This window comes from Oculina patagonica, chromosome 7 (genome assembly GCF_052425735.1).
Source record: "Oculina patagonica isolate OP01 chromosome 7, crgOcupat, whole genome shotgun sequence".
Lineage (NCBI taxonomy): Eukaryota > Metazoa > Cnidaria > Anthozoa > Scleractinia > Oculinidae > Oculina > Oculina patagonica.
The window spans coordinates 21,889,980-21,913,938 of NC_135764.1; the positions used below are offsets into that span (position 1 = coordinate 21,889,980).

A 23,959-nucleotide genomic window follows, 5' to 3' on the forward strand; every position below is an offset into this window, starting at 1 on the left:
GGCCAAACGAGCAAAAATTGCGTTAAGTTAAATGCAAATTTGATCTTGACCAAAGTGAACGCAAGTCAACGCAAGTGCACGCAAATCCTGCCCAAACGGAGACGCAAGTGGACGTAAGTTTTCAACACAGGCAGACAAGTCTCTGTGTTTGAGGCCGCGTAACGTAAGCGTCACGGTATGCGCTATTCACTGTAATTTGTAACGGTTGACCTCCGCTTGAGTCAACTGATCGTAAGAAATGCTCCATAAAATACTGAATTTCGCATCTTTTCATCCCAAACTTTGATCTTACAGTGGATAAAAAGATGCGAAATTCAGTATTTTATGGAGCATTTCTTACGATCAGTTGACTCAAGCGGAGGTCAACCGTTACAAATTACAGTGAATGTATGGGATCAAATAGCGCATACCGTGACGCTTAAGTTACGCGGCCTCAAACACAGAGACTTGTCTGCCTGTGTTTTCAAATAGCACCTACTTACGTTGCCGTTTGGTCAGGGCTTTACATGAATCATTTATTCGATCGATTTTTCGAATCGTGAGTTTGGGACGCCCGTGTAAAAAAATAGAAAAATAAACAAAGTGTAGCTTTTTAACGATAAATGACCTCTATGACATAAAGACCCTTTTTTGAAAGGATTTAGGGACACCAATAAGAGGTTTTCACTCACAAAAAGGTAAAGTCTGCGTTCACACCTAGCAGGCCATCATGCCGGAGCTTATCCCAGTTTCCGTCACATAAAGATACTAGTAGTATTTCTAATCCTCCCTTGATGGGGTGCTAGATTAACGCAGAGCTACCCCCGGCACCATGGTGGAGAGAGGCAGTACTTGAGTTTATAAGTGACTTGCTCAAGAACCTGAACCGAATGACTGCCGCGCATAAAAGCTTACCTGCGCGCAGAATTGGTTAGATTACGTCTGCTACACAAGCTAATAAAAGCATGCTGCAGCAACTTATTTATATACTGATTTTGTCATTATAATTAACTGAGCCGGCTCAAAATTGGATTTAACAATAATTATTAAATTAAAATCACTCCATGGAGATAAACGTCATTTTTCAATAAACATAACGAATAAGTACGACAAGAAAAGCTTGAACTAAAATACCTCTTCTTGACCTCGTCTGACGTTTCAACAATCACACGATACTATAATATGTCACGCAACTTGAATGGGCAAGCAAAACTTTAGAGCAATTGAACTTTTAGTCTGTGTTTCATGTGTATTTGATACCTTACTACGTGCAGAGCTATGAAACTTAATCAGCAAAAGAACAACCTTTACTTCGCTTTTATATATTTGAAGGCGATTATTGAAATATACAGTTTTGATCTGAGATAGGTATGCTTTTTAATAAAGGAGACTAAATACAGACATATTTATATAGGATATAGATAACTAGTATATAAACCGCTACAATCGGAATTGCAAATAAACAAAAAGGCATGGGAAAACTATTTTAACTGCTTGGCTGATACCCAGAAAGAAAAGGTTTTAATTTTTTTGGACATTGAAAATTTGCGTTGCATCAAGCCTACGGACGTATGTAGTATGGTAGTCTGCAAGACAGTTTTGGAGGCCGATCGCAAACTGAAGCGGCCACAAAAGATGTATTTGATAAGATATTTTTTTTTCCAAAACTAATATTTAATTTAAATATCCTCTAGCCTTCGTAGCTTGCGGGATTCGCGACCGAGTGCGAGTGCTTTGTTCCGCGCTAATCTCGCCAGCTACGCAAGCTAAATATCCTCTCGATTCATATTTTGTTTTCGTTAATTTTTGCCGTGTTAGGTTTTTTGATTGACCTACGCTAGTACATTTAATTTTTCCGTTGATTTGGGCTGTTTGTCATCAAAGTTTTCTATTCCTTTACATTCGACATTATATATGTCTTGCTTCAAAAGCAAAGCTCTCCATCTTTCTAAGTATTATGTAAATACTAGAGTTAATGATTTTAACACATGGGGGATGGGGGTAGGGGGGGGGGGGGGCGGGGTGGTCTGCAGGATATGTAGGGCTTACATGTCCCATTCAAAAACTCATTTATAATTCATAAGAAAAATACAAAAGAAATTAATGTTTAATGAGTGTCTTAATATCTGATAAAGACACGGTTAAACTTTACGTCCAATTTTCTAGGCCAAAATAACCCCAAATCTAAATATTAGTGCAAGAATGAGTTGATCTACATCAGAAGATTTTGAAGCCGTTCAATAAATTCGCAGTTCGTGTTTTATCAAGTCTAAAACACTCGGCTGCGCCTCGTGTTTTAAACTTGATAAAACACTGCTGCTCATTTATTAAACATTACATAATGCAGGGGGATGTTCGCACGCTTGCAGTGTGATTTGTCCTATAAAAATAAACGCGCGTTATCACCATTGTCTTGCTAAATTTAGACTTGCTATTTCTTCCTTGAGAACCGTTTTTTTCTGTTTTTAAGTGTATAAGTGTGTAAGTCTATAAGTGTATAACCTGTCGATGAGAATTCGCAGTGGGATCATCTCTAAAGGAAGTGCTGATGTGTGACATAGTTGTAAGAGCAAGACTTCCGTGTGTGTTTGTTTTCCAGAATAACGACTCGATTTTTGGTAACACATTTAACCTGAAGGCTCTGGCATTTTTCCTCATTCTTATTTGGACTAGTTTTTCGCGTTTCAGCTTCGTATTACTCCCAACGCCAAGTCGCGAAACGCCTTTATTTCAGTCTTTATTACGAAATGATCAAACCCTTCTCTTAAAAAAATAACAATACTAGCACTTCCTTTAGAAACGGCCCCACTGCGCATCCCCAACAACAGGTTATTTTAACCGGGAGATATAATACTAATTAGTTCTTCTCTTTGAAGAGGAATATCTGTTAACAAATTCGTCAACAAATGCAGAGTTATTTCCGTCCTATCCTCTTGTTGCATCCGAGAAACATTAACGGTTTTATAAGTTCATCTTTCCACCTTTGCCGAGATTAAAAATATCCTGGATGAGTCGTGAGTTACAAACGCTGAAGTTAAAAGATTTTAAAAACGCAAAGTTGCAGAAACAGTCTCTCTACCGTTTACGCTTGCCATTATAAAAACGCCAAGTTCATTTCATAAAGCCAGCCCTTTACTTGGTAGGTTTCGTATGTGGAAGATATTGTTGTTTGTTCAGTAACATGTACGAAACTGAATTTATTATGAGTAAAGAATGAATAAATACATACTACTAGAATACGTGCGTGACAGTGCAATAAAGGTGCTAGTGCATATAATTATTGATACATTCTTAGGTGCAAATGAATGTGCAGGTGATAATTACATAGTGCAACACCTTTCCCCTTTTGGAAGATGAAAAATAATTATGAAATGTCCATACACGCTCCATCAATTAAAATGAAACACTATTTGTCTTAGCTGTTGTTAGTCAAGGAGAGTCTTTAAATATCGAAAGCAATGTCCAAATGTATAGTCAAAGTTCAATTCGCTTGAGCGTTCATTCCATTATAAAGTTATTAAATCTTGCGGGGAGTCTACGTTCTCTTGTTGAACGGCGAAGTGGAGGTGCAAGTTGGTGTTCCATTGGAAGTGGTGTAAGTTCGTGTTCCATTGGGTGATCAGGTTCTTCTGTTGGTTCACTTTCAGATGGTAGGGATGCAGTTTCAAATCGGTCCAATCCTCTATCATAGTTGTCGACTGGTTCTGCCTTTGCCTCCCTGATTTGTGCGTGGTTTCGCCTTACTGGTCCCACAGCTGTGCTCACGATGCAGGAACTTGGGGCAGGTTTTCCAATTACCTCCCCATAGATCCAGGGTCGATGTTTGTTTGTAGGCCTAGGTTTCACGTACACTTTTTCTCCTTTTGAGAATTCGGTAAGCGGCGCCGATGCCCTCTTGTCGTACTGGGCCTTTGACCTCCGTCTTCTTTCCATAATGTTTTCTTGTACTACGCTTGGGGACACTGTCTGTGGAATGAGTTGATGCGGAGCTGTGGGGATTATGTCGTGTAGTCTTCTAGACATGAGGCGTTGTGCTGGTGAATAATTGTATCCTTGCTGTGGTGTGTTTCGGTATGCCAAAAGGGCCAGGTAGGGGTCCTCGTGGCGAGACTTTTTCAGAATGTTCTTTGCAATCTTGACTGCGGACTCCGCCTTTCCGTTCCCTTGGCTGTGGTATGGTGATGATTTGCGTGTAATGAATCCGTATTCTCGAGCAAAACGTGAGTATTCATGGCTTTCAAACTGCGGGCCGTTATCGGTTATGCACTCGTCTGGAATTCCATGTCGAGCAAATTGCCTTTTCATGGCTCGGACAACTGTGTTGGCTGATGTGTTCCTGCCGAGGGGGTCTAGCTCAAAGAAGTCACTGTAGTGGTCGACCATAACGAGGTAGTTGTTTCCGTCCAGCTGAAATAGGTCGGCACTTATTTTGGACCACGGTCTGGTGGGTATCTCATGGGATTGCATTGGTTCTCGCGGTCGCTCGCTTAGGTACTGGGCACAAAGTCCACATGATAAGCATTTCTCCCAGATTGCGGCTTGCATTCCTGGCCAGAACAGAGACTCGCGTGCTCGTCTTATGCTGCTGTCGGCTCCCTGGTGCGCTTTGTGTATTTTCTGTAACATCTCGTCTCGTAGAGTGGCTGGGACAATAACTTGATGAGACCTGTAGAGGACACCGTCATAAACTGAAATTTCATCTCTGAAGTTCCAATACAGCCTTAGTTGCTCTGGGGCTTCCTTTCTTTCTGAAGGCCATCCATTCACTATCACCGTATGTAGAGCTGCTAGCACTGGGTCTTTGGCAGTTTCTCGTCTTATTCGTTGCAGAGTGTCGGGTGTAACTTGATTTGGTTCAAATTCCATCTCAGCCATTTCCAGACGGAATACTTCGCATTCTTGCTTGTCAGTGGAGGTGGGCTGATCAGTGACAGGTGCGCGAGACAAAGTGTCCGCAATGTAAAGTTCCTTTCCTTTCTTGTATCGGACAGTGAACTGATATCTTTGTAACTTCAGCATCATTCTTTGCAGTCTGCGAGGAGCTTTGCTAAGAGGCTTCTTGAAAATCGTCTCGAGCGGCTGGTGATCTGTATGTACCGTTATGTCGCGTTTCCCGTATAAGTACTGGTGCCACTTATCCATGCAAGAGACGATTGCAAGGCACTCTTTTTCAATTTGAGCATAGTTCTTCTCCGTACTGTTGAGGGTATGTGATGTAAAGCAAACAGGTTGATCATTTTGCAGCAATACGCCCCCGATCGCATCTTCAGATGCATCCACTTGTAGCGTGACGGGAAGGTTTGCGTCGTAGTAGCGTAATACAGTTGCTGAAGCAATGAGGTTCTTTGCCGAGTTAAATGCATTTTCATGATTGTTTGACCATAGGAATGAAACATCCTGCTTGGTCAAGTCCCTCAATGGAAGAACTGCTTCTGACAAATTATGGCAGAACTTGCTTAAGTATTGGCACATACCGAGAAAACGCTGCACCCCAGATTTGTCAGTGGGCGTTGGCATCTCTGTGATTGCTGCTACTTTGGCTGGATCGGGCTCTACGCCTTTGTCGGTAAGCTTGTGCCCCATGAAGGTAACAGAGGGAGATTTAAACTGCAATTTTTTCGCCGAGAGTCGCAGGTCGTGGCTGCTGCACTTTCCTAACAGGCTCAAGAGATTTTTGTCGTGATCGATGTCAGCTTCCTCTTTTGAATCTCCGCATCCAAACACACAGATGTCATCGGCAATGTTTATTACCCCGTCTAAACCGTCTAAAAATTCATGTTGGCGCCGTTGGTATTCCTCCGGTCCTGAGGCGATCCCAAATGGCATGCGAGTGTAGCAGTAGCGACCGTTTGGTCCCTGAAACGTAGTGAGTAGAGAAGACTCTTCATCCATCACAATGGTGTGAAAAGCTTCGGATACATCGACAATGGTAAAAACTTTGGCCTTAGTCAATTGTGGAAGCTTTTCTTCAATAGTCGGAATTGTGAACTTGGGTCTTCTGATGGCCTTGTTTATCGTTTGACTAGGATCAATGCATATGCGAAGTTTGCCGTTCGGTTTCTCTTTCACCAGGATGTTTGAGAGCCAGTCTGTGGGCTGTGTAACCGGCTTTATGATGCCTTCATCACAAAGTCTCTTTAACTCGTCATTTACTCTGTCCAACTTGGCCACGGGAACTCGACGCGTTGAGGCGTGCACTGGAGTAACATTAGGATCAAGATCGATGTGCAAAGGGGTTCCAAGTGGATTTCCGCGACCCGGCCTAAATACGTTTGAGTAGTTGTGTAACACGTCTTCCTTTGTCAGTTTTCCCAGTGGTGGAAGTGACTGCTTATTGCGCGGAATCTCTTCTTCAACTGCGTTTATTTCATCAGCGTACACCTTCAAGTAATCCAGGGCTTGCGCGTCTCTTCCGCCGAGAAGTGGGGGTTTCTGATTAGGCACGTTTATAACACTATGAACTTAAAACCCATGAAAATCCACTGAAATTTTTCATGGAAAATTCATAGCTTCTTCATGGATTTTTCAGTAGATTTTAATGGTCAAATTTTCATGGGTTTTTCATGAAAATATACCATGAATACTGCATAAAAATCCCATGAAAATAACATGAAAATCCCCTTAATATTCAACGCTTCATGGCCCATGAAAAAATTCTAATTGATCAAAATACCCATGAAAATGCCATGAATCAAAATGAAGCCACCATGGGTTTTTAATGGCTTTTTCATGGTGATGAAAAATCCATGAATTTAAAGGCTCATTTTTCATGGTGTTGGAATTAATGGTGTTTTCATGGTGTCATTAAATTCATGCCCCATGAAAAACCCATTGTTTTCCCATGAACGGTAGAATATTAATGAGTCATGAAAAATGTAATGACTTTTCATGACATTTTCACTACCCATGAATTCAGCCCCTCACTTGCTTTTCATGAGGCACACAAAGACATGACCACCATGAAAATTTAGTTTTAACTGTTTTTCACAGTTGAATCAATTACATTTCTGGTGGTTGTTTAAATAAAAACAATAATAAATCAAAGAAATCATATAACAAACTAACCAAATAGGTGACTTCATACTGAATGTATATTAGATGTATGGTCTTCATTTCATTATCACATACTGTAGCTTCCACTCACTTGAGCAAGAAAAGGTTTTCCAAACAAACCAACATCAGCTGAAGTTCCATAGGCTACTTTGCAATTGACTGTTCATTGCAACAAGCAGCCTTAATCTCTTTTAGTTTCTGATGCTATGTACTTAAAAACTAAATAAATGGCCGGTAAAGTAAGACAAGATGCTTTGTACCTCTTTGATCTTAAATTTATTAGAATAATTCCACTCAACAAAGCAATTTTCATTTTTTTATCATTAATACAAATTAAATCCCAGCATCAACTGGGTGATTTAGTTTTGATTAATTTTGGAAATTAAAATTACATTGATTAATTTTTGCCTCTCCAAATACAAGGAAGGATGATTTTAGGACAACAATTAATGGTTACAACTGCAATATTTTTTCGACACTTAATGAAATAATTATTATGTTATTTTTATTATTATTATTATGATAAGTGAAAAATTTGAAAAATCCCTCATGATACATCTGCAAAAAAGTAAAAACAACAGTATATTAATATTGATGAAAAGTAGTCCAGATTAAATCTGTCAACCCCTACATGTAGGTACATGTAAGGAAGTCCACACTAGTTTATGAAAGATACATGTGTATTTTCTACACCAGTTAGCCAAATGGCTTAAAAGACTAGATAAAGGTCATGTTTAATTCACCCTACGGATACATAAGCTTTAAGGTCTGACGAAAATGGCGTCAAGAGCAAAAGTGCCAAATATAAAGATTTCACATTGCAAAACTCAAAAATAATTACTGAGTGTGTAATAAAATTACACCCATTATGAATGTAACCTTGATGCAGTGACCGCAGTGCTATACATTTATATAGTCGAAATAACTGAGGGCCTTCTGTGTACGAATTTAACAAATGCTGCCTTCACTTCAGACCAGATTTCAATCTTAACAGAAATGAACCAGACAGGATCAGCTTCTAGTGTATTTACATCTGATTGTTTAGGAACCAGTCTGGTAGGGATCCAAAACTGGACCTGCAAAATGCCAGGTCCAGTTTAATTTGGTTCCATTCCAGACTGGTTTCAAATTACATGTAGAATAAGATGGACCCAAATCTTTTAGAACTGGTCCCTTGTGTACCCAAGCTGAGAAGGCTACAATTTTTATACAGAAAGCTTATTACTGTGTGACAGTTTGGCTTCATGTGAATACATTTACTGTACATGCTTTAACGAATACAGCCAATCAGAAACCTACACAAAGAAAGTCATTGCATTATATCATTCTGCAGTATCCACCAGAAAATACAGAAAATACAATGCTTATGTAGTATGCATAGTATATACATACATTCTTTCGCACCATAATATTTACACAAGCATGTCTGTTGTTCTTAAAGAAAATCTTATCTGCAAATGTGAAAAAAACCTCGCGGACCGTATACACAAACTTTACATGTTGTTCAACGATTTACATCATAGTTACGTGAACGAAAACTTGTTGTTGAAAAAAAAAAAAAAACACCTTTCAAGCCCAAGTAAAGTCAATGCCGGAGAAGAAAATCATTTAACTGATTTATCCTTGCGAATGATCGGGTCAATCGAGCTCTTTGTTGATACATTTAATTTCAGTTTCATCAATTTGGCAACGCACTACAGACAGAAATCTTTGATACAATACGGCCTCTTTGCGAGTAATATATTCCATACTGAACGCTTCACTGACTGACTCGTCTCGCGAGAAACGAGACTCGTCTCGCGAGAAACGAGACGCGTCTCGCGAGAAACGAGACGAGAGGTGGTAACTTACATTTGAGCGGTACTGTAGTATTACAGTGGAACCTCGATTAATTAATCTCAGTTCAAATAAGATTTTTGGGAAAATAATTTTCCTCATGAATGAACAACTGCACAGTCAGAATCAATTCCTCGAATCGGACATTCAAAATATTCAATCTTTTGAAAAACCTGATAATAGAGAGTAAAACCTTTATGTAAACATCAAGGAATTTGTCAAGCAGTGGACAAAACCGATTAGTAAACAGCTTTACACTGCAACCATTCTCACATCCAAGAAAAACAAAATATTGTTAAAATAATGCATGTGTAATTTTCAATGACGAACTCGCAATCAGCTTAGATTTTGGGGAAAAAACCTTCCACATGAATGAAGAACTGCAGGGAATCAATTTCTCAAATCATGACATTCGAAATATTAAATCTTTCGAAAAACATGATAGTACACTGTAGAGATTAAAAACTTTGTGCAGACATCAAACAGCACGCAAAACTCAGGAATGGATGTGTAAACAGCTTTACATGGCAACCGTTCCCATGTCCATGAAAAACAAAATATTCTTAAAGCAATAATAAATTGGTTATGACAAATTTGCAATCAGTTTAGATTTTTGGAAAAAAAATCTTCCACATGAATGAACAACTGCACAGAATCAACTTCCATCGAAAATTTAGAGCAATCGAGGTTTAAAATGTTAACAGCAACAAATAAAGTTCTGCAATCTCGAACAGCGGAAATTTTTTTTTTTATTTTTTCATTTTTCTCTTTTAAATACAGTTGAGCCCCGGTAACTCTAACTCTGAATGGAAACGAAAAACAGTTCGAGTTAGCGGGGTTTTCGAGTTAACCAAGTAAAAATGACTGAAAAGTACTGTAGGTCCAAGGGAAATGGAAGCTATCAAAGTTAGTTCAAGTTAGCGGGGTTGTTCGAGTTATCCGAGTTCGAGTTACCGGGCTTCTACTTTAAATTTAAACAGAAATAAAACTACAGGGAAGCTGCCGGTTTCACTCCCAGTCGGTTTCGCACCGTAAGAGTTTGCTCCCACCTTATACCGCGTTCTCTCCCAGTGAGACCGAGTTCACTCCCTTGTATGACCGAGTTCGCACCCAATAAAAACGTAGTACGCATTGCACCCATGTAATAACTGGGGTTGAAGTTTATACCAAATCACACTGTTAACATAAACCATAATTTCTAGACGATTTCTTTAGATTCAGTTGAGCGAACGCTAGCATTCTGAAATTGTAATCTGCGATTCTTAGGTTTTACTACCTTATTCTGTCTTTGAAAGATAAAACTTGTAACTCTTCTTCCTCTTATGAAATGCATTAATCTTCAATATTCAATCGTATTAAAGCATGGTCGCCATATTGAATGCGAAACAGTGGAACCCAGGCTTTCACAAGTCTGAAAACCAAGTTTTCTCTTTACATAAATATGTTACATTGTACTACTAAAAGCTACCACAGGCTAAAGAAAAATCGATTGGCTTTAATGAAGCGTTCCGGCACGGTGGACCGAAGTGCCTCTGCATTCTGTAGTTGCTCGGAAAACAGATTTAACTTGCATGTATCCTGAAAAATCAAGTCACCCGTGGGTGTACTTGTAATGTATGGTACATGTAGGTACTCGAAAGCATTGCATAACAAGTATACATGAACATGCACATCAGAAAAAGGCCATTCAAATTTTGCTTCTGCATCTTCATAGCAATTGAGTGAATTCAAGCAAGCAATATATATAAAATCCAATCTACGAAATACTGTGGTGAACCAGACTAGCTTTTTCGCTTCACTTAATTGTTTTCGCTTACGAACGTACATGTAATCGGAGTTCTGAACTGAACGTTGAAGCAAAGGAATCCCGATTCCTCGAAACCTCAATTACTCTAAATTTTCGATTCCTCCAACAATTTTCGTTTCCTTCGTGAAGTACTTCTCCTATATTTTATCCCCGATTTCTCAAAGCAGACCAGTTTTCATTTCCCCAGGTCAGGGCTCAAAATAATTTTTGGATACTGACCGGTCATGTTGACCGGCCAAATCAATTTTTGCTCGGTCATGTCTCGTTTTTGACCGGTCAAAATATTGAGTATTTTCTTTGAAGCAAAAGCCTATTCTGCCTAAAATTTCGCCTCATAAGCTAAAACACCTGTTGTTAAAGAGTATTAATAAAACTTAAGCTTAAATGTTTTGATCGCTAAATGTGTCATTTTATTATGTTCGCTTTTTGAATTTCCATTTCTTCTGCGTTCTACTCTACATAAAACAAAATGCTCAGTAGCCGTAATGTTATGTTACTCTGCAAGTTTTACATTATTTAACGACTTACGGGTGGAGGCGATCTTGGTTGTAAGCACTTTACTGGTCTTTACTACCGAACACTAAATAGTATTAATAGCAGACGTTGATTGATGCCATGTTCATTGTTGTCTGTTTAGCGTATTTACAGACGTGGATGTTTCCTGTTTTTATTTAAGCAAACCACTATAAACAAATCCGCATGACCGTCTTATCTGTATTCTACAAATTTGTGACTGCAAGAGCTTGCTGCTATGATATTTTATGATTTTACTGTAAAATTTCAAGAAATACTGCGAATAAATTTTTTTGTGTGTTTATAATTTATTTTAAAGTCGTGTACGTGACCGGTCAAAATGACCGCCCAACCAAACTTTTGTCCGGACAAATCGTCATTTTGGCCGGACATTGTCCTTTGACCGGCCGTTATTTTGAGCCCTGCCAGGTGATCAACCTGGGTCAACGGCTGCTAGCCCCTTGGCGCACGACTGATAGATCTTTTAAGTGCTAAAAATCAATTCAACCTTACCTTTTACGAAGTCATCGATCCATCCATATGCTGGAAAGTGCATCTTTTCGAAGGTGATTCGCTGATAAGAAACTATTTGAATTTCAATTCGTATTTCAGCCAAGCGAAATCTTGCATAACATGGCGGCCCGCGGTTCAATTTGAACGAATCACGTGGTCTACGAAATTAATGATTAAACGCGCACGTGACATTTCCGGGCCTAATTTGGACAACCTCGTCCCCAGGGCCTTCTTGGCGACGAGTTTTAAAAATGGCGGCACGAAGAGAGGTTGTTTGATATCAACGAAGCGTTCTCTGGTCGAAACGAGGGATAAATGGATATAAAACTCGGTCACCGCTTCAGGATTGCAAGCAGAAGCTACCTTTTATAAAAAAATATTGGATTCCAAGGAAAAGGCTCCTCTTTTGTATAAAGGTACGAGTTTAATGAACAGGTTAACAAAACATAAGATACATGTACAGGCGTTCGCCTGTATGTTTTGTTTTAGATCGATCCGTCCCCGGATCGGCAATATTAGCTTGTTTTCCGATTTACCTAAAAATTATATTAAATCCTAATACTTCAGCGGTTTCAAAACTTTTATAAGTCGGTTTGTTTTTCCTCAGATCCTTGCCAGGAAGCTGAACTTTGAAGTTTTTGATTTTTGGATGTGTTTCCTGGAGGAGATTTTCATAATTAGAGGAATTGTACAAGTCGAGCTAAGTCTGACATCAGCTTATGGTGGTTTTTATAGCATTGTCTTAACATTGGATAGTAGTAGTTTCAAATTAAGTTGTCACCCAGTATTTGTTTCTATAACCTGCAAACATAAAAGAGTGAAACACCATCATATTGTTAACTACTGTTTAATTTTAAAATTGAGTAAGGTAAGCTTGTAATTCTAAGATAGCAAGGTCATTTGAAAGAACACTATGAGCAGTCCCTATTTTTCGCAGAGTCCTCTTTGAAAAATTATTTTCGCTTCAAGCTCAACTCTGCGAAAAAATAGGGGCTGCTCGTAGTCAATTTGAAAGGATAGACTACACTTTCTTATATCAAGTGCAATGGGTCAAGATTGTTTTGTACTTATATGCACAGGATAAGTTAGTGAAGTAATAAAAGCTGAACGCTGTATTTTAAATCAAGTAAGTTGACATTGCATAGTTAGCAGAATATTAGAGATTCACCAGAAAAAATTAAGTTCCTTTATTCATGATTCAGTGTAAAAAAGAAATAAGATTATAATCTGACCCCATGAACTAATCTTGATTTAAGATTATGATATATTCCCTTTTTAATACATGACCACACTCTGCCTGATCCAGGATACTTCAATAGACCGAATCAAAATACATTTTTCCAAAAGAAGTAAAGGTTTTTCCCCTTTTTTTAAAATTGTACCATACATTGGATAGTGTACAAAAAGTTGAATCCTGACTGGATAACTCGAACCCTCAGTAACTCGAACTCTAGCGCTATAGATAGCTACCGGGTAACTCAAACCTTTTTCGCTTTCCCTTCAGGTCATTTTTTTAATAATTTTACCCTTGAACTCGAACTTCCAATATCTCGAACCTTTGTCAATTTCCCTTGAAGGTTTGAGTTATCGGGATTCAACTGTACATGCATGGATTGAATTTACTGGTATTTTTTTTACATTTCATGTGCCTTATGTTGATTAGCACATACAGTAACATCGGCTCCATTTTAATGGATAGAAGCCTTTCCCTTCCTTATTCATTAACTGTAGATCAATAGACAGAAACTTTGATGTCGTGCTATTTCAGTTCTAGCTGGTCCCAAAGTGGATCTGTCCTTTAGTAATGTAAGTTAACTGTATAAATAATGCAGGCCAAAGCACTGGTCTAGTGGAACAGCTCAATCCATTTAATTCATTTATTGTATACAGTGTACATGTCTTCATATTGTGGAATGCATTTATTTTGCTGCTAAATAATTAAAGATTGTTTTCAAGGCATTTTCTCATCAACATTTTCATAGAAAATTAATGAGTCATGAAATTTCATGATGATTATTTTTATGATATTTCATGACCCATTAATTTTTTTCATGGCTTAATCATTGAACTTTTTGGTGTGTTTTCATTAAGTAGTATTTCATTGAAAATTCATGACCCATGAAAGCCAAGTCCTTTTTAATGCATGGGTCATGAAAACGCTTCATTTTTTTTCACGAGAATTTAATGACCACAGAGGAGGCCATGAAAAATTATTTTGCAAGATTCACCAGTCATGAAATGATGTTCATGGTCTTTTCAAGGGATTTTCATGGGATTTTAACAAATCCGAGTTTCATAGTGGTTGTTGAAAAACAGATACTTGGACAAGAAACAAGAATTCCAGAAGCACCCACTTTACAAGAATTCCAACAACATGAAGCAGAAAGGCTCGAAAGGGAAGAGGAAATACGACAAGAGAGACATAAACAAGAAGATATTGCAAACGACGAAAACAGGCCACAAGCGGAAAGACAACAAGCTCGTGAAAGAGTTGATGACTTGAATCAAGAAATTAATGAAATAAAAAATGAAAGAGAAGAAGAGATCGAAAGATTGTCTTTAACAGACAAATTAAGAGAAAAGGTAAAAGAGATTTTCAAAAAATATGGCTTCACAGTCACAGCTGTTTTGCTTGCAGTCGGGACCACTATTGGTGTTATTGTTCACTATCTTTCAAACGGTTTAAAAGATGTAGCAAATGGTGTTGGTAACAGTCTTCAGACACTTCGCAAAAAAATTGCAGGTATTCTGCCGGGCCTCCTTGGCGCGATTGTCAGTTTTGTGTTTCGAACGGCCGGCCAGGTGATTAGCTTTCTCGGCAAGAATGCTTGGCTTTTGATTGTCGGTGTTGCTATCTTTCTTATCGAGCGAGTTACAAAACGAAGCGAGCGCTAAGCTCCCGAGCTCAAAGAGCTCGACTGACCACAAACGCAACAATAACAGCACCAGCAATAAGGTAGGCCTTGTTTTTTTCGTGTGCTGTATCTTCAGTGTCTGGCTTCTGCGATTCATCTGTTTTTGACACAGTACCCACTGAAGACGTTTGTGGTGCCGGCTCTTTTTTTGCAGCTTTGTGAATCGGGTTTGATGGATGACTTGTTGGTCTATTAACTTTTGATGGCCCACCGCTCATACTTGTTGCGCCCACTTTTTTTGTTGATTTATTAACATCATCATTCACTCCTACTTTCATTCCTCCTACAGCCTGCTTAAGCTGGTTGTTGTAACCAACAACGCTTTCTGTATTTATTACCATCATGGCGGGCATCAGCCAGGCACCTGGACAGACGGCGAGGTTAAGCCGAACCTTAGCCTCATCGATGGCGAGTTGGTATCTTTGGACCGACTTTGCCAGATCAGGTTGCCTTATAGCGTCTTCAACCAACACGAGGAACTCACTTTGAGCCTCCTTTGCGCGGCCGCCTGTGCCAAGTATGCCACTTCGAACGTTGACCTGCGAACCCAAAATACAGTAGACAAAAGCCTCTATCGACTGGTTTACTCTCGACAAACCTGCTTGGGTCAACCCTTCCGCGGCGTTAGGACAAAACCAGTCTGCCTGTGCATTTGCAGCGTCGTCTGGCTCGATGTATTGAATCAAGTTACCCTTTATTGCAGCTCCCCCTTCGTCCGAAAATTTATCGTAATCGGGATATTTTGCCCCAGAATTTTTCGGACCAATATTTGAGATCCAGATATAAACGTCACCCAGTCCGTGGATCGCGCCTCTTGTGAAACGAAAATCGCTTGACGGATCGACACCGAACTCAGCGCATATTCTTTTGTACGAAGCCACGTCGTACTTGTTGTCGAACTCGCTAAACGTTGGGTCGCCAGGCAAGGCGCTTACGCTCTGAATTCCACCCATCTGAAACAATAGTCGCCTTATTGTGAAATAAACGTGAAAAAAGTAAAAATTACGCACAACCGGTGGCAAGCTGAGAGCTGAGTGCTCTTCATCGAAAATTTCTCGACTGATCCCACAGCCTGTTGTCGCGCACCAGACAGCAAAGTTAAGTTGCTGAGGCCAGTAGGACATAATAGGGCCAGCAAGCCACCTTTTTGACTCTTTTCCTGATGTATGCTTCAGTTTTGTTTTTTGAAAAATCTCTCTTAATTTCGTTGTGAAATATTGGTCTGGTGTGACGAAGATGTTAATTTTGCTGTTAAATATTTTTTTCAAACTCGGTGCGGCTTCGTGAAATCCAACCGCGGGAATTGGCAAAGATGAGCCTTTTGCGCCGCTTGGTGACAGCTGTTGTGGAAAACCGCCTGAAATTTTTTTTCACCCTCAGTGCTTTTTTCATCTCTGGGCTCCAATATTTGCTGTCAGAGCCAAAAACAATTATCAAATGGCCTTGCCCTGCCTTAAAATAAATGTCTGCCGTTGCTGTGTGGTTGTACGCGAACTCAACCTGTGCAACAAATTTTGTTCTTTCAGCGTTTGGATATTTTGCAAGAAAAGGTTTCCATGCCTTGTCTTTTGCCGCTTCAGAAATTTTAGTTGCTTCTGGGGTTTTCATCCACTTCATAAAATCTCTTGTTTTCGCATCCATGGTCCTCTTTTATATTAAACATTTTTTTATTTTTATTTAATATAAAAATGGTTGTGCTGACTGTCACCACAACAGAAAATCCTCACACTGTGAATTTCGATTATCCTATTCCAAAACCGAGCTATATCAGACTTCTGTCATCTCATATCCCTAACTCTTGGTTTAATCTTAAAGAAAATGGATTTATCAGGTTTTTGGACGATCATGAAAAGCCTGTCGATGTGCCCTTTCCGGCTGGTCATTACACTCTCAAAAGGTTGGCGAGTGAATTGAAAAATAATTTTTCCAAACATCGTATTGAATTGCCCACAGATATTAATACACCACTTGGCCAGCTTGTAATCACAGATGCCCAGTTTAAGAAATTAGTTGTCGATCCAAATATGTCTAATTTACTTCTAGGAAACAATTATAGTAAGCATTTGGGAACTATAACTTATATAAGAAGATTAAATTCTCCCACAACTTATTTCATTCATTGCGATTTAGTTGACAGAGAACAGAATCTCTTTAATGGTAAACCATCTTCTGTTTTAGCTTGTTTCGACATCCGAGGAAAGGCTTACGAAAACATAAATTACAAAGGTGAACAGCCCAATGTCTTGCGTGACGTTATGGCTGATGCACAAGTGACATCTCTGACTCTTTCGATTAGAAATGAGAATGGAAATCCATTCGATTTTAACGGCTCAAATCTTACATATGAGCTGGAATTGAATTAAATTAAATACAAAAATAACTTTTATGTATACGACCATGTCATCTGCTAATGTTCTCCCGAGTGCCCCTGCTTTTGGTGTTAGCGAAGAAAACAGCGTAAAACAAACACTGTATCCCGCTTTGCCAAATCAACCAGAAAACTTTAGGTTAACAAAAATCAATCAAATTTGTTCAGAATTTGACAAAGAAGTTGCAAAATACCGAGCTGTTTTGAAAAAGTATAAAAAGGTGAAGTCTTTTTTTCATTATTCCGCAATTTCAATGGGTGGTTTGTCCAGTGTTCTCTTTGCTTCCAGCCTTGGAACAGCGGTAACAGTCGTTGGTTTGCCGGTAAGCGTTCCTCTCGCAGCATGTGCTGCAATTACAGGCGTTTTGTCTGCCGCTTTCACTGGAGCGAGCAAAAAACTTGAACCAAAAATTATGAAAAATAATGAAATTACTTCTCTTGCTGTTGCCAAACGTGAAACTGTCAATAGACTTGTTTCTGCCGCTCTCATTGACAATAAAGTTGATGACAAAGATTTTAAAATTATTTTGGATGAATATTCTCGTTACATGGCCCTCAAAGAGACTGTTCGCAGGCACCTTACAAAAAATTTAAGCCAAAAAAAGTCATCCCCACAGCCTGACATTGAGAAACTGAGAGAGCAAATTCGACAACAAGAATTAGATAGGTTAAAAAAAAGAATATCAGCCGAGTCGAAATCAGATTTGAGAAAATAAACACTGGATTTCATCTGAGTGTGCAAAAAATAAAATTAACGCATGACACAAATCGTGACATTGTGTTACACACAGCGTGACATTGTGTGACACAGAGCGTGACAGTCACGCGTGACGTTGCGTGACAGGTCAAACGAAAGGGCAAAACCCTGGTCGGGGGGTGCTCGTTGGCTGTTTCTTACCTAGCCCCGGCTAGGACTTTTTCCCCGCCGCGGACAAGGCGGCTGTCCCGCATTTTTACCTCTGCCGAGGTTTGAAATCCCGAGGGATTTCTAAACACCCCCACGTTATCAGTAGGGCCGAGGCGGGTTCACCCAGGGGTATCTCCCACTGAAAGGAGTCCTCCTATACACGACTTTCATAATGGCCGCCCCCGTGTGAGACCTGGGACGAGTCGCATGAAAACGAGGTCACCAAGGCCAGAAGCGTAGATCGCTTCTCTAACTTCTCTGTAAACAATGGCGAGTACAAGCGATTCAGATGTGATCTCTCTTACGGAAGACGATATACCAGGAGCTTCTCTTCTTGGGAGAAAACCCGAGGAGTTGAAAAACTCAGAACTTAAATTCTGGCTGAAATGTCGCGGAGACACGGGCAAAGGACTGAAGACGAAAGCGGAGCTGGTGAAACGAGTCCACGAATACATACGAACGGGTAAAGATAAAGAGGTCGTGGATCCAGATCCGCATAAAATATACAGCCGCAGAAAGCAAAAGCAAGGCACACGTTCGGAGCTTGACAAAGAAAGCACAGAGGCAGTAGAGTTTCCTAGCTCTGGATGGGGATCTTCACTAGAGAAGATGCCAATGTTCACTCGACTCCAAATGAATCACCACGTGTTGAAGACCGGAAAAGCTATTGGGAATGTAGACCATCACACAGTTCCGACGGGATTAGTAAAGGCAATGCGTTTTTTAGATGACGAATACTTGGAGGATATTGAATGTGCCAGTAATTCAAAATACTTTTTCTTTAAAGGGAAGTGCTGTCATAGCTTCAGAAAAAACGATGCACCGCACAACCTTAAAGTAGCACTGTGTGTCTTGTCGGGAGACGTGGTTAGTGCTTCCTGTTCCTGTGTTGCAGGAAAAGTGGGGTTTTGTAATCATGTACTAGCACTTATGTTTAAGATGTGTAAGTTTACCTAATTCTCATGCAATTCAACGAAGGATTTAAGTGAGGAACAGGATCAGCAATCTTCCCTGGCTTGTACCTCCCAGCTCCAACAATGGCACAAGAAGGGTGGGGGAAAGAACATAGCACCCCAGCCAGTGATGGAGGTTGAAGTTCGAAAAACGAAGGATATTGAAACCAATTGCAACTCAAGGTCTGGTATTAAACCCCTTGTATATGATGCCAGAATGAAAACCACACACAATCTGACTTCAGAGCAGAAACTTAAGGTGCAACTGAAACAAATTGATCCTAATATGGGTCTCTCTCAAATGGCTAGTGAACAGACTGATCAGACGAGTACTGTACACAAAGAAACAAAATTTGGCAAATGTCAAGTTGGTAGTTTCTTGTCATACCAAGTTGCCCTAACAGAATCACACTTTAAGGCCACTGCATCTATTGAATACATTCCAAGACTTGACCAAGTAAATAGAAATCAGGTCCTTAATTATCCAAGGTTCCCTCTGAGGGATATAGACAGAATGGTGGTTCCTGACAATCTATGCGAGAATGACAAGCAACTTTTACAATCTTTAAATTTAGAGGAAGATGAAATTAATGAACTGGAAACTCAAACAAGGAAACAAGCTGACTGCGAAAAATGGAAGGAAGAGCGAAAATTCAGATTTACTGCATCTCAATTCCATCTGATTTCTAAACGACAAAGAAACCATGGTAATTTTGCAGAACAATTGATTAATCCCACACCAGTTTCTTCAAAATATCTGGAGCACGGCAAAAAGTTTGAACCAGTTGCTTTAATGGAGTATGAAAAGTTTATGTTTAACAGGAGAACGCCTGTCAAGGTGCTACCCTGTGGGCTTGTAGTATCAAAGGGCTGTCCAATCTTAGGTGCTACCCCTGATGCAAAAATAATTGATTTTGGCTGCACTGATTACTTTGGCATAGCTGAGGTAAAATGCCCTTACACAAAATTTCAGGTCACGCCCCTCGATGCAAGTACAGATGAAAAGTTTTTTATGGAACAGACAGGTGTGGCTGATTGTAAATTAAAGGAAGACCACCCCTACTATGCCCAAGTGCAGGGGCAGATGGCAGTTACGGGAGCACAGTGGTGCGACTTTATTGTTTATACCAGTAAAGGCATTTATGTTCAACGTATACCTTTTGACCCTGTTTTTTGGGCTCAGCTACAACAGAAATTATATTCTTACTACTTTGATCATTTTATTCAATTTGCATCTGCACAGTTTTTCCAGGGGAGTTGTCAAGTAAGCAGCAACAATGATTGTGAAGTATTGTGCACAGCTACATCTGTTTAACTCTAAAATCCACAGTAAGCCAGCAAAAGTTAGGTTTTTTTGTCTCTCTCTGTTGCCTACAAAATTGAATTTTACAAGAAAGTAAATCCTCTTAACTGTTTGAGGATTAAGGGGTTATTTGTAGACAATACTGTCAATGGTCAAAGTAAAAAATGTAAATGAGATAAGAAAGGTGTTCCTCAATTCAAATGTAAACATAACATTAAATAGTCAGAACAGTGGGAAAAAACTAGTCTTTATCTTTTTACCTGCTCTACAATCATCTCAATCATGATTGTAGGGGATACCCACCCCCGCACAACAAGAACCCTTAAACATGAACAATGTGTGTTGATTTCAAGTATCTTAATTTTTGAAAGTGACATGATTTTTAACTAGCACTGTCCCAAATTAACAATTCTTAAAATTTAACTAATGGCACCAAGATTTTTTAAATTAATAAGATATTCACATGGAAATTATGTTGGGCTGTGCATTACAACAAAATGCACATACTGCCCACATTTGGTTTACCATCCCCATTTGGTGTAGTGGGACAACTCGGTCCCATATTTGAAAATTCTTGATCTTATTAATAGCACGCTCGATGTGGATCCTTAAACTGGCAATTTCCTGTGTTTTTACCACATCTTCTGCTGCCATCTGTGAAGATGCTCCAAGGAAAGGTGGTAAATTTAAAGTGACCCCCAAAGGCAACAAATCCTGAATTGTGAATCCCTTATCTGCCATAATGGAATCTTTGTCATCAAAGGGCAGCTCTAAAAATCCACTCCTCCTGACAATTTCTCGATCAGATATAGAACCTGTGTATAGTTGGCTAATAAATGTCACTGCTCCCCCAGGAGAAATTCCAACTAAACCCTTTAATGTAGTGTGATTCTTATATGAACTGAAAAGTTCCCCATTCAACTGCAAGCTGCTTGGCATTTGGCATTTTACCTCGGTACAGTCAATTATGACTCTAGTTGACTTGTACTTAATTTTAAAAGATTCAGGCATTGTAGCATCAACTAATTTTCTGCTGAGCCAAATGTTTATTTGTCCAAACTTAAAGTACATAAAATTGACCCAAGTAATAAATATTCTGCTAACTGTGGATGTTGATACATTGAATAAGTGAGCCAGATGATCTTCTGGAAATCCTTGCCTAAGTCTACACATTACCATAAAAAATTCATCAATGGGCTTTAAAGATCTAGCTCTCCCTTTTTTCGTCAGCGACTCATCTGTTTGAACCTCACTGTAATCAGAGGTGTTGCCAGTTGTAGACCGCCAGTATGAAATGTTCTCACCCCTTTCCCCAGGATCAAGATACTCAAAGACAGCCATGAAAGTGTCCCAGCTTTGAAAGCCAGAATAGAAAGCAGCATTAGAATCTTTCGATCTACAGTTTTCAAAGTTGAACAATCTCTTATTGAGAGTATCATTCTGCCGCTGGGTATCTTGCAGCCGACGCTCTAGTTCTTCAATTTCTTGTTCGAGTTCATGAATCTTTTTGTTGTTGTTGTCAATAATTTCAGTCAAGTAGCTTTCTCGGTCGGTGAAATCATTTTGCGTTGCGACGTTTACGAAATTCGAGCAAGAATCTGAAGCATCTGGGACCATTTCATTACCGAATGCCTCCATGTCAACAGATAATTTCCGTGATGCACTTTTCGAAGCTATCAGTTCGAAGTTTCTTTCTGCCGGTTCCTTCCTTTTGCGTGGCGATGTTCGAACCCACGGGAACACAGACGGGACAACTCCGCCTCTTAACTCATTTTTGCCAGCAAGAGTTTTTTTTATGTCGCCTTCCCTGAAATGTCGAGAGCATACCTTTGTGTTTTCAGTTACAGTGAAGAATTTTCCTTCTTCTCTTCTTATTGCATGTAGCCATTTCTTCTTCAAAGGGTTCTCAATCGGAAACTTTAAGTAACACACTTTTGTCCCATCGGCTGCACGGTATCCTTTCTTTATGCACTCTGGCACACAACAATGAGTTGGCATTTGCAATTCTTGAAAATAATTCAGCCGAATCGAGTCACAACAGAGAGATAAGCTAGAGATTAACAATTTGACATTCTTTGTTTACCTCTATTCATGCGAACGAACACCGAGCGTGGCCTCTGTGACCTCGCTTTCATGATAAAGTAATTACCAGTCCCGCGCGCCGTCGGCCATTATGAAAGTCGTGTATACGCCGTAATTCACCATCCGCACAAGCCATAATAACAGGATTCAAGTGGTTGGCCATCCACTACCTCCCTTGACTTCACCAGAATTTGTGAACTAACAATAAGTTACGGCCGCGTTTACTTATATATAGTTCACTTTGTCACGTTTTTCACTTGTGGTACCCTTTCACCTATTTTGAGCAAGTACGCATGCGCTTTTGGGCATCAGGATGATGTCATCATTAATTAGACACTTGGTTAAGTTTGGTAAATAGGCTAAAATGATGGTGCTTTTCCACGCGATTTGCTTTATTTTAACCGAACTTTCTAAGCCATTTTGGCAGAATGAGGTCAGACAGATAACATATCAAGTCGTGGAAGCAATGCTTGAAGCAGAAAAAAAAATAAACAGGCCCGATTGAGTCCGATGTTTCGGGAAAGTTCTTTCGAGCGATCGATAAACTTCTGTGATCAAATCCTGTTATTTCTCGATTTATTCTCTTCGCTTCACTTCGCCAGCTTCTATGGGGGCACAAAAAATTACAGCGCGTTAACTGAGCGTATTTTTTTTTGTAATATCTGTTCCGTTTCGTTTTTTATCGGCCCAAACACTAAATCCTGATGTGGCCGCCATGTTTTATTTCTGCTCGTCCAAGGGCCTGAGAACTAGAAATATGGTTTCCAGACTCTCTCTGAAAATGTCACGCAACTCACGTAAGTCGCTCGCGATTTTGCGTGCCGCTAGCAGGGCAACCATTTTCAGTCAAAAAAAAAAGTTTTTGCACTTTCTCAGACAATGTTTTGCATTTTTTTAACACGTGTTGTTTGTCAAAAAGTTTGCAAGAAGCTTTTTGTCAACTGATTTTAACAATTTGATGGTTTCTTCTCTTATAAAAAAAATCTCATTTTTTTTTATTTTTCTGGTAATTATCAAGCATGATGTATTGTTCTTTTTTGTAATTTGGAACTTTTTTTGCGCATGTTGTTGAGATTGATTTCCTTCCTTTTCCCATTTTATCTTTATTGAGCATTTGTTCAATAGGAATTATTTCTGGCACAGCAATTAAGCTTGATATTTGTGAGCGCTCAAGCCGCAGAGATTTTGGGTGCCGCTCGCGATTTTTGTACACACATATACGGTGGGGGTTTTGGACACTAATCGAGACAAGGAGCGAGGCGAGCCCGGGTGAGCCGAGCGAGTTGTCTCGATTTGTGCCAAAACCCCCACCGTATATGTGTGTTAATGAAATAGCGAAAGCGAAGGAAAGAATTAAATAAGAGCACTACGGCGAATCTGTCGGTTTCTTAAATGTTCGACGGCCAACTCGATGTAGTCACAAATCCCCTGCGTAATCAGCATGCAGGTATACTTTTTTGTAGGTCCCGCAGATTTAGCGGGCACAAAGCTATCAAGTCGAAAAGTGGATAAATACAAACAGCCAAAAATATTCTTTGCTTGACCTACTCACTGGTATTTCGCTATAAAAGGTACAAGGTGACAGATCCTTATTCGTTATGGCTGTGGCTGATCAAGAAGTTATAAATTCAATTATAAAACGGGAATGTTGCTGTTATAATTACAGTAATGTAATGTAATGTAATGTAAAAACTTTATTTAAGCACGGGAAACCATCAGTTACAATAACC

The 23,959-nt window shown here is 39.5% G+C and overlaps 1 protein-coding gene, 1 long non-coding RNA gene and 1 pseudogene across 2 annotated transcripts; 1 reads left to right on the forward strand and 2 right to left on the reverse strand.

The window, feature by feature from the left end:
• Positions 1–7,285: 7,285 nt before the first annotated feature.
• Positions 7,286–11,922, reverse strand: LOC144660842 (uncharacterized). Its single transcript, XR_013572171.1, has 2 exons — positions 11,702–11,922; positions 7,286–7,590 (listed from the first exon to the last, which is right to left on the reverse strand). It is a non-coding gene; the product is annotated as an uncharacterized LOC144660842 (long non-coding RNA).
• Positions 11,923–18,146: 6,224 nt separating this feature from the next.
• LOC144660921 (uncharacterized) lies at positions 18,147–20,463 on the forward strand (annotated as a pseudogene).
• A 143-nt stretch (positions 20,464–20,606) lies between these two features.
• LOC144660965 (uncharacterized) lies at positions 20,607–22,145 on the reverse strand. Its single transcript, XM_078521685.1, has one exon. It carries the CDS (start codon positions 22,143–22,145, stop codon positions 20,607–20,609), a length of 1,539 nt encoding a protein of 512 aa, XP_078377811.1.
• Positions 22,146–23,959: the final 1,814 nt, after the last annotated feature.

Bases quoted from the DNA above. Each gene is read 5' to 3' on its own strand.
- LOC144660965 (XM_078521685.1), bottom strand. From the start codon at position 22,145: ATGCCAACTCATTGTTGTGTGCCAGAGTGCATAAAGAAAGGATACCGT.